This window comes from Musa acuminata, chromosome BXJ3-5, assembly GCF_036884655.1.
Source record: "Musa acuminata AAA Group cultivar baxijiao chromosome BXJ3-5, Cavendish_Baxijiao_AAA, whole genome shotgun sequence".
In the NCBI taxonomy this organism is placed as follows: Eukaryota; Viridiplantae; Streptophyta; class Magnoliopsida; order Zingiberales; family Musaceae; genus Musa; species Musa acuminata.
The window spans coordinates 42,872,417-42,883,558 of NC_088353.1; the positions used below are offsets into that span (position 1 = coordinate 42,872,417).

General features: G+C 36.7%; 1 protein-coding gene and 1 pseudogene across 2 annotated transcripts; one reads left to right on the forward strand and one right to left on the reverse strand.

The window, feature by feature from the left end:
• Positions 1-539: 539 nt before the first annotated feature.
• On the forward strand, positions 540-4,220 carry LOC135637900 (soluble inorganic pyrophosphatase-like). 2 transcript variants are annotated; one of them, XM_065150773.1, is made up of 9 exons: positions 540-827; positions 2,100-2,227; positions 2,308-2,336; positions 2,865-2,930; positions 3,088-3,195; positions 3,358-3,423; positions 3,508-3,628; positions 3,718-3,799; positions 3,955-4,220. In XM_065150773.1, exons 1-9 carry the CDS (start codon positions 595-597, stop codon positions 3,995-3,997), a joined length of 876 nt encoding a protein of 291 aa, XP_065006845.1. In that variant the 5' UTR covers positions 540-594; the 3' UTR covers positions 3,998-4,220. The 2 variants fall into 2 exon arrangements, with proteins under 2 accessions (XP_065006845.1, XP_065006846.1); XM_065150774.1 differs by lacking the exon at positions 540-827 and adding an exon at positions 834-1,984.
• A 1,287-nt stretch (positions 4,221-5,507) lies between these two features.
• Positions 5,508-7,726, reverse strand: LOC135637901 (fructose-1,6-bisphosphatase, cytosolic-like; annotated as a pseudogene).
• Positions 7,727-11,142: the final 3,416 nt, after the last annotated feature.

The following is an 11,142-nucleotide window of genomic DNA, read 5'->3' on the forward strand; positions in this document are numbered from 1 at the left end:
CCCACTAAAAAGGGGGAAGGATGCTTTAAACCGTGCATAAGATCCCGTGCGACTCGCTCCTTCTTCACCTCTTCTTGCCCAATTAGTAACTTGTCCCATTCCGTGCCCACCCATCAGGATACCCTTTCTCGGATTGGTGGAAAGGTTACACGTGGGTGTGTGTTCATTACGGATTTGTGAGGAAGTGACGTCGCAGCTATCTGTGAGTGAGTTGGATCGGGATCGGGTGCAATCCGAGAATGTCTCTATTGTCATCCACGTCCGATGTTGAAACAGCTGACAACCATACATTGGCTCCTCTGTCTCAGGAGGAGAGAGAGTTTTGACTAAATCCATCTAAATAGCGGACCACTAAGTGTTTATATTATATATATATATATATATATATATATATATATATATATATATATATATATATATATATATATTATATAACCTAAGATTAAGACAGTTAATCTTCACATTGTGGTGTTTTTGGGAGGATATGTTATATATATATATATATATATATATATATATATATATATCTTTATTAAGACAGATGGATAAACGATTGAGATCAAAAGCAGGAATGGGATGGACGGTTGAGGGCTTATGGGTTGGATCTCAACCATAAATAACGGAAATGTTGAAGGACGAGGCGCAGCCTCCCGCCCTCTCCTCACGTCACGCCAGCGACCCGCTCGGCGCGGCGAACCCGATCCGCCATCCTATAAAGCCCCTCCCCCCACAACCTCCCTCTCAGTCTCTCACTGGCGAAGGCATCCTTCGGAGCCGCGACCATCTCTTGCCGACCCCTTTAGGGTTTTGATTTCTTCCGCCTCGAGGTAAACTGCGATGCCTTCCTCTGTATTGTTTCTTCTCCACCTGCTCTCGATCTTGACTTGATTCGAGGCGGATCTGTTGCTCGGTTCTTGGATTCGTGAATCGCTGGTTTGGAAGGATTGTCTTTCTTCCATTTATTTGTTCGACCTAACCCACATGTAATCATGATCGGTGAGCATCGCGATGTTATTCTTGATCCAATAGAACTATTCTTGGCGTTTGGTTGGAGAAACTAGATGAACGATGGACTCCCCTGGTTCTGGGTTTGTTGATCTGACCGAAGAGAATGATTTGGGATGCGGCGACGGATGTTTGGCGTCCTGGATCCACATTTCCACTCTTCGTTTCCTCCTTACTCTTTTGAGATATCACTCTCACGTTTATGTAGCTTTTGGGGTCAGTGATTCTGGAAGTATTGGCATGTTGGAATCGTGTTTATCGATTGAATAAGGGGAACATAAGGATTCATTTCCATGAGCTCTTCTTTTACACGATGATACCATCTGCGCAATTTCCAAGCATGACAAAGTCCAACTAATGAATGTAAACCTAGTTAGAAGATTATAAGCTTGCCTATATAGTAGTGATAACCAGCTCTGCTAACATACATAGACTCTTCTGATAAGCTTTTCATCTTCTCAAGTTTTAGATATTTTACATAGATGCATGTTGCTGCCTTTCTGGGATTTTAAATGATACATGAAACAGCCCTGAAGATGATCCGAAGCACATTTGATCTAATACCAAGACCATTTCTCACAAGAGTGTTACTGCAGAATGAAAGAGGTTGCTCTACAATTTAATTACAGACCATAAAAAAGGTAAAAACAAAAACGCATGAGAAGTGTAGGAAACAAAAAGGACAACTAAATAATCTTCTCAAGTGACCAAGCTTTAATTCACCTTTGGATTCGTTGACAACACAAAACAGGAGTTTTAATGGCGAGAAAACTATATCCGGTAAGGTGAAGTTCTAAAGTGTTGGACTTATAAAACAAAATAATAGATAATTTTCCTAATTGCAAGTTAACTGTTCTACCTTATAGGCTACCATATATGGCAGTAGCTCAGAGATCAGTCATTTTTTGAGGTAGGAAAAATTATATGTTGAATCTTCTGTTTTCGGCCAGGAAATTTTTTATTTGCAAACCGGGCTAAGGTATAAATCTCTTCAAATACTATATTTATATTTTTAAGAGTTTCCATAAAGAAACTTTTAATATGAGTACGTTCTAAAGGTGCAATAACATGCTGTCACCTGCTTTTCATTGTAGAAATATGAGTGAAGGGGATGAGACTGCATCAACAGAGAATCACGCAGCTCCACAGCTGAATGAAAGGATTCTATCATCTATGTCAAGGAGATCAGTAGCTGCACATCCTTGGCATGATCTTGAAATAGGTTATTACCTGATTCAAGAATAGCAGTAACATGTGCATCTGGTAATTTGAAACAGCCTAATTTTTCTGACTAAACTGCAGGTCCCGGTGCTCCTGGTGTGTTCAATGTTGTAAGTATTCTTTGAACTGATACCATGTATGTTCCTCGCATGAAACCAAATCAAATGTCAAAGATGAAAATAGTGGTTTTACTAGACAAATGACAACTGATGCCAGGTATTGGGCACTCATCAATGTCATCAATTTTATTATGGGCTTCTTGAGAAATGCCGCTTTGGTAGAAAGATGGAGCTTTAGAGTACTTTTTTCTTATCGTTTTAACAACAGATGAAGAAAAGTTGAGTGGGAAGAAGTTGAGAAGAAAAAGCCTGCGTTAGTCTTAAAAGAGGATTATGCTGCATTGTTTGTGCTAGCAAGTACCAATTACCCTAAGTGAAACTAAAGATAAAATACTAACACCAGCAGGTAGGTAGATATTAACTAAAAAAAAAAAAAGCCATGTATAATTTTCTAAGAGACTGCACTAATTTACATGACTTGATCAATTGTCTATTATTTCACTCACTATTGCTCTTTATTTTTTCAAATAATTTCATAAGATGCTGTAGTTATCTAGTTGATGTTATTTGTTGACATAGGTGGTGGAGATTACCAAAGGAAGTAAAGTTAAATACGAACTTGACAAGAAGACAGGGCTAATTAAGGTGTGTATATCCTCTTACAACAATCTCCAATATTTGAATCCAACAAGATTCTGATGAGCAAATTTATCTCATTCCTTTTATGTGGACTCTTTTTATCTATTATTCTATTGTCCAATGTCTTTTTGCTGATACTACCCAACCGCTGGATGCTTCCCAGGTGGATCGGATCCTGTACTCATCAGTAGTCTACCCTCATAATTATGGTTTCATTCCTCGCACACTTTGTGAAGACAGTGACCCACTGGATGTTTTGGTTCTGATGCAGGTTACATGGAATCCTACTTCTTAAAGCCATTGTAATATATTACTGTAGATGTGCTGCTTTTTCTAACTCTTCTTTTATGATGCCAATGCTCACTAGTAACTGCTTTTTTTTTTTATTAATGGCAGTAATATTTATTTCTTGTATAATCAAACATTTGGCCAGGAACCAGTTCTACCTGGATGCTTTCTACGAGCCAGGGCCATTGGTCTCATGCCTATGATTGATCAGGTAGAGATTTGAATGTAAAATAAGCTGTGTATATTATTACTACCCTAAAGCAAGACTAAGACCAGTAGTGTGCTTGGAACTCAGGGGGAGAAAGATGATAAGATCATTGCAGTTTGTGCTGATGATCCTGAGTATCGTCACTTCAATGACCTCAATGAGTTGTCCCCTCATCGTCTTAATGAGATTCGGCGCTTCTTTGAAGACTGTATCCTGTCAAGCCCATTTCTTTTATGTATCTTTCAAGCTTTACATCAGGGGAAAAAAATTTGCTATAATCCTTGACAAGTTCTTCAGACAAAAAAAATGAGAACAAAGAGGTTGCAGTCAATGAATTCTTGCCTGCAAACACTGCTCGAGAAGCCATCCAACACTCAATGTAAGTTGGCTCAAATATAATGTACCAGCAAAAGAATCGTGAAATTGTTGCCCAATGAATACTGTTCCAGTTTGTAAAACTCCTCATGATAAATAATAGCTTATGTTGACAGGTTGATTTTGGTGTCTAATGAAGTTGACGTTGAATACTTGCAGGGATCTTTATGCTCAGTATATCCTGCATACCTTGAGGCGGTAGACTGGTCGCCACCCTGTTTTCATAACTGCTTCCGTGCATGGTGAAATGGAAGGCTAAGATTATCCTATCATTTATCTTATGATTTTTGTGGCTTAAGCAAAATTAAGCATCGAATCTTCGTTTTTGAGTTTATGTTGATTAAGTTTTTCTCGTCTCCGGCCGAGCTGCTGGGATTGGGTTGAATATTGCAATAAGATGATCAAGTATTTGCCTTATTTTTATACACCATAAGAGTTCCAAGAATCACATAAGCAATACATTTTTCATATAATACATTTTTCATATACAAGATAAAGCTGTATGGTTGTGATGGTGACGATTATACTTTTTATCGTGGTATGCAGTACCGAATGGTATCGCCCGATAGGGGCTGTACGTACCGGTTCGATGGCATACCGGTATGCGAATCGTCCGGTACTGCCACAGTGCTACAGTATTACACTGTAGTAGCACTGTAGTGCTACAGTGTTATACTATAGCAGTGCTATAATGTTCGGTACGCCCTGATGTACCGCTCGGTATATCGATATCGTATCGTATCGAGCCAACCTCGAAACATTGGTATGGTACGGTATTACATATCTTGCTTTCTATTACCAACCAGAGGAATATTTAATACCTGTTTTTTGCTACTAACTGCTTCTTTTTTTTCTTTTTTTCTTTTTTACTTTGACTTTGTGAGATGACATTTAATCTGCCACTAAAATATCTCCTAACAGTGACCGAAGTCCTGGATTTAGCAGGGAAGTTTGTGAACGGATTGGTCCTTGTATTGTATTTTAATTATATTTTTGGCTTCTATTAAATGGTATGGAATGATATATGATATCATACTAGTTCTGTAAATTATTGATATCACTATTGGATCAATATATAAAACTTTGGTTGTTATTTCTCTATCTAATTGACTTGGCAGGTGCTAAACAATCAAAATATGGGAGCAAATTTGTAAACAATCATCTGATAGCTTAAAAGTACTTGTGTTGATTTCTTTCTTTGGCAGGAGAATTCAAAAACTCCCAAGTTTTGAAAGAGAGTCATTTAAGTTAATGTTTTCATTTTGTGTCTTATAATGATATATAGTTGAGATTTATATTTAATATATTCGTATTTCACATTATGGTTAACATCCATTAGATTAAGAATGATAATCGAAAATATCTCCTTTTCATAATTATAGATACCACCTTTCCCTAAAGTATTATTTAGATTTCCACTATTAAACAAAATGAATACATTGTTTTTATCCAACAACATCTTCTCTAACATGATGTATATACATGGGATGATAAATTCACAAGTATCTGGTGGTGCTCATGCATGTCAAACCCAAATTGGCTTCCAAGGAAAGGAAAATGATTTTGACCAATGCAATTGGAGTTGCATTAGTTCAATTACCAAGCTTAACATAAGCGCTTGTTGCAAGTTTTGCTTCTATGTTTACAGGTGAGAAGATTGATGATCATTACATGTTACAAGACCAGTTGAATCTAAGATAAACATCTTTAAGTTAAGCATTGTTCTCCTCGGCGGCATGGAGTGCTTTGATTTCCTCCACATCATCATAGCTGCCAAGAAAGGTTGGGGATCTCTGGTGAATCTTTGTGGGAACCAAGTCAAGAGCCTGCATGAAACATGAATCAACTTGTGATCAGGTACTATCTATTTACATCACCATATCAGCTAGACTGGTGGTATACCATTATTGTTCACAAATTTCTACTTCCATAGCATATGGATGATAAGTGGAATGTGAGATGAGAATGCATGCATTGCCATGTTGTATACAAAAACTTGTTACTGTGCAGTGAAATGCTGTTTGATGAGTCCATGCCGATCATTAAGTCAATCCATTAGTTTGCTTCTCTTATTTCTTCCTGCTCTAGTCCTCTGGAGTTGTTCAATTTACAGTTCAACCTTAGCCAGTAAGAAGGTACATGTCCATGGGATCCCTATTATGACCTTGCTTAAGGTTCCATAGGCTGTGTCACAGATTTTTATCTGTAAAGGTTTATATCCAAACAGTGATTAGGTGATGATGTAAATCAAATCTGTGCCAGGGACCCAAAACAAGGACCCACTGACTGCATGTGGAAACATGTTGTATGAGAATGAACATGATCGATAGAGATGAAACTGTATAGGAATAGCTTTACAAAGCAGAACATGAAGCTTGACATAATATGTAGTTATGTTGAGCATAGTAGCAGATGTGGATGTGAAATGTTCATACCCTTTGCTTTCCTGTAAAAGCTTGACCACCTGCTTGTTCCTGACATAGGGAAGACTTCATATAGCACACTGTTCCAACAAGAAACACAGCTTTCATGCAAGTTCATAGGGAATAAAGTATATGAAATGATGTTCCCCTATGATCCGAGATGAATGCATACCGTAGTTTTCCATTTGGGCTCTTCTTGTCTGCCGGGTATAGGACGATGCCTCCATAAAACAGGGTATGATGTTCATCAGCAACCATGCTATGGACAATAGACTATGTGATTAGAAACAAAAAATATGAATAAATTATGTAACCTATCTTTTTGCATCAAACAATATCAATTAAGAGAGTCAGTTTACTTGTTGTATGTGAAATATACTGGTTCTCCACCAAATAACTAAGTAGGTCATTTATAGGACAAGTGTTCGGTTCTCCGTTAAAGCATGCTAATACTGATAATTATGAGGGATGGCTATAACTCAGAGAAACATACTACTGATGCATTAATTAGAACCTCAATAATTCATTGAGCTACTGAGGTGGCTAAATGAGCAAACACCTTCCGATGTATCTCAGAGATTTTGGCGAAGAGCCATCCTTGGGGAACTTGCAGTTCTCCACATGCCTAACAATCAATGAATGATGAGGAATTCTTATCAAAAGAACCTTGTCAAGTTCAGTAAGTTGTGATGCATACTTTGCTGTAGGCCCATCCCAATTCTTGACATTTCCTTCATTCACCGAGTATGCTTTGCCCTTTCTTTGGTATCTACAACAAAATATCAATTATAATGTGTGTTATGTGTTTCATGCAAAAACAGAAATAAGATTATTCCTGGAAGCTGCAACTAAAAGAGCAGGTTATGTTATACATCAACTCATCTCTAATGAATGAATTTTAGATAAGTAATTTGGATTAAGAAAAACCTTGATATCTGGATGAGTCAGTCTGAATTCCCCGAGAGAAGGATCTAAAGTGAAACCATTCACACCACTCCCAGTGCTCGCTACAAGCTGCACCAAATAGAGATTCTGATATGAGACAGCAATCAAAGCAAAACAAATGACACACTGCAAAAGCAGAGAATAAGAAAGAATTTGTAAGAGAGAGATCCACACTTTGATATGGAATAAGAATTAGGCTCAGAGATCAGTAACCACAAGAGGTCATATATAAGTGTTTAAAGACGATCTCTTGTTTTCAGCAGATTGCTAATTTGTGTGATGGAAACCATATGATATATTCTTTTTTGTGCTTATCACGATGATGTGTGACACTTGAATCATACATATCAAGAGAAAGAACTATGGAGTCGTACCGTTCCAATGGAGACGCCGCCAATCGATGTTGGAGGAAGATCGTTCAATGAGGGCAAATCGAAGGCAGCAACACACCTTCCCCGCAGCGGTGGATCCACAAAAGTGGCCTCTTCATCCTCTTCCGACACCGGAATGCACCGCGAAGCAGATCGAATCCGGATCGGGAAGGGGAGACACGAAATCATCATGGCGTAGAATGCTCTTGAGGACTCATACAGTGCGGCCGCCGCTTATCAAAGCCTTGACGAAGAGTTCGTTGGAGAGCACGTCCAGCTTCTTCTGATCTTCGCCCTGGGAAGGGCAATCGCAGCAGTAAAGATCAGAATCCCCAATGCCAACTCAAACTCCTCGCCCCCAAATATCGAGATCCTTCGAAGCTCGCCTGCACATTGGTCTCCCTGGCGCGCCCGATGAGCTTAGCAAGCCCGGCCTGTTCGAACAAAACCCAGAGAAATCATGACGAAAGAGGCGAATCGATTGCATTCCGATTCGATGAGAGGAGGCGAGGGTTGGTGTCGGTGAGATTGTAGGCGATGAGTTCCGCATAGGTTCTGTACGGAATTATTGTTGTCTTTCTATCAATCGTTATACTTTGTACTCGCCCTTATTGATTTGAGATTTCCTCGTACGAGTTTTTTTTATCTCAAAAAAGTTTTTATTAGTCTGATAGAGTTCGTCCAGACTCATCATTTTAAGAACATCAAGATGAGTTTTTATAGTTGTAAAACTCTTGTTATGGTTTCTCTTTTCGATTGACTCTTCGGATTGTATTCTTCTACTTACAAAGAATAGTCAATTTCTCATTTATCATTTTTGTTATCATGTTCTTGAGTGGCTCCAATAACTTGAGAGTGGGCCAAGTGCAGTTACTTAGGGGCAATAGTCTAGTTTGCCTTGTCTTTATCATAGTAGGATTATGAACTTTACTTGAATTATTTGTTTGTTTTGATACCATAATATCACAGACTTAGTTAGAATTGTCTAAGTTGTGAAGCACCCATATGTTATTCATCCGCAAAGGATCAACCTAATTATAACCTCACTTAGGTCCTGAAGAACCTCTAAAAAGGTAAATTGATTGGTCCAAAAATAAGCGTGAGGACAACTTTACAAGTAATTCAACAAAGGGATACAAAAGAGAAAAGAGAAGAAGAAGAAAACAAGAACTTTAGAAGACGAACAATTCTCGACGAGAGTAACTTTACAAGCAATTCAACAAAATGGTACAAAAGAGAAAAGAGAAGAAGGAGAAAACAAGAGCTTTAGAAGACAAATGAATAATCGCAAGTATGCAAACAATTGCATCACAGCTTACAGAACTTCACAAGGTTTTGAGATGTAGAGATGGCTAATATTTTATATTACATCACAGCTTACAGAAAATAGGTCATGACACATGTAAACTAAGTCATTTTTGATAAAAACGCATTAAAAAAAAAAACATGCTACCAAACATATATAAATGTTTCATTGACGAAAGTGTTGTAGGTGCGTGATAATTGTTTATGACAATGTGGTCAAGTACAACTTAGTTCATATAATCAAGCATAACCTAATACGTATGGCCAAGTATAGTCTAACTCGTTTGGTTAGGCATGACCCAATCTATGTGGTCAAGTATAGCCTAACCTATATGGTCAGACAATGCACAACCCATATGGCCAAGCATGACCCAGCTCATGTGACTAAGCATGATCCAACTCATGTGGTCAAGTATGACCTAGCCTATGTGGTCAGACATTGTCCAACCCATGTGATTAAGCATGACCTAACCCGCAAGTCAAACATGGCCTAGTTCAGTGATAAGACTCAACCTAACTTGTAAGTAAAGTTTAGCCCAACCTGCGAAGCTAGGCTCGCTCAGCTATGCGATTGGCACTAGACACATTGTCCAACCTGCCCGAGGGCAAATATGTGTAGCACACATGATTTGTCTAAAGCTCAAGTGGGTCGATTTGGTCTAAGTAGCATTATGCGATATAATCTAATTTTCTATCTCTTTATTAGTTTAAGCTTATTAGTTGACTAAATCAGATATATTTGATCGATTCAAATTTGTTCGGAGTGATTCTAGATTAACTTGACTAGTTCAAGCTACTTGAAATTAATCAAATTTAAATTAAACTAGTTTATGATAATTTCACATTGATTCTATAAGAATTTAAGGATGGTTCTAACATATTATAATTAAATTGAGTTTAGTTTAAATCAATTGGACTATTTCAATTAGGATTTTGGTTGATTATGTATCGTTCATACCTCGTGTCTTTATGATTTGATAAATTAAAAATTTTTATCTAAAGGTATCGTTTAAAAATTATTATTATTATTATTAGATTAAATTGATGACATTAATGTAATTATTAGTATGTAGTATATGTGACTATGCTAAGTGATCCACATTGAAAGTATAATATATAAAAGGAGCTACGAGTCCATCATAATATGAAGCCACGAATGGACATAGTCTAGTAGGTCATACATTAAGCATAGTCTCTCATAATATTTTATCATACTACTTCTTAGATATATAAATGGATATAAATAAATAATCACGATTGATTGTATATCTCTATCGAGTGCAATATTTAAATGAAATCCATCGTAAAGCATATCTCTTTTAGGTATAACACACATGTTTGATGCATAATATTATTTATTACATAAGAATTATTATTATTTTTTCTAGTACATGAGTTTCATAATAATTAATATATTATCATCTTATATTAAATTATTAATATATAAATATTATATATATTAAAATTATTTTTATGAATTTTTAAAATATGATTGCTAATATGTTTTTATCCCATACATATTTTTATTATAGTATACTATTTTATAATAGGATAGGAGAATATTTAAGTGCACTGCGGCGGCGTCTCCACTACCTTCTTGTCGGCGTGGCGGGTTTGCTGCGACGGTTGATGGTCCGGACGTTCACGGTGAAGCCGCAACGCGGGCACTAGAGATACCCACGTAGATCATCGTCACGATCTTCTTCACAACACACACACACATATATATATATATATATATATATATATTAGGTGTGATGAATGTATTATCATTAGTTATAATTTTAGATTCAGTAGATTAATTGGTGAATCTAAAATTAATCTACTGAATCTAAAATTATAATTAATGATAATACATTCATCACACCTTATATATATATATATACATACATATATATATATATATATGTATATATATATATATATACATATATAATTACGGTATTACCACTCTGTCGCTCTCTCTGTTTCTGTTACATATACATATATAATTACGGTATATATGTATATATATATATATATACATATATAAATATACATATATATATACAAGGGCACGAAAGTGGAACTGAGGGTATAATTACGGTATTACCACTCTGTCGCTCTCTCTGCTTCTGTTGTCCTTCACGAGTTGTACTGCATTGGTACTGCCACGATTCGGTGTATATATATATATATATATAACACGAAGGAAGCATACTATTATCAAATAAATACTGAGAATAAATGCTGACCGTCAGATTTCAGAGTTCATCATATTTACACCGAATCGTGGCAGTGGCAATGCAGTACAACTCGTGAAG

Bases quoted from the DNA above. Each gene is read 5' to 3' on its own strand.
- LOC135637900 (XM_065150773.1), top strand. From the start codon at position 595: ATGGGTTGGATCTCAACCATAAATAACGGAAATGTTGAAGGACGAGGC. The intron at 828-2,099 runs GTAAACTGCGAT...TTTTCATTGTAG, and splicing joins TTGATTTCTTCCGCCTCGAG to AAATATGAGTGAAGGGGATG. The intron at 2,931-3,087 runs GTGTGTATATCC...GATGCTTCCCAG, and splicing joins AGAAGACAGGGCTAATTAAG to GTGGATCGGATCCTGTACTC.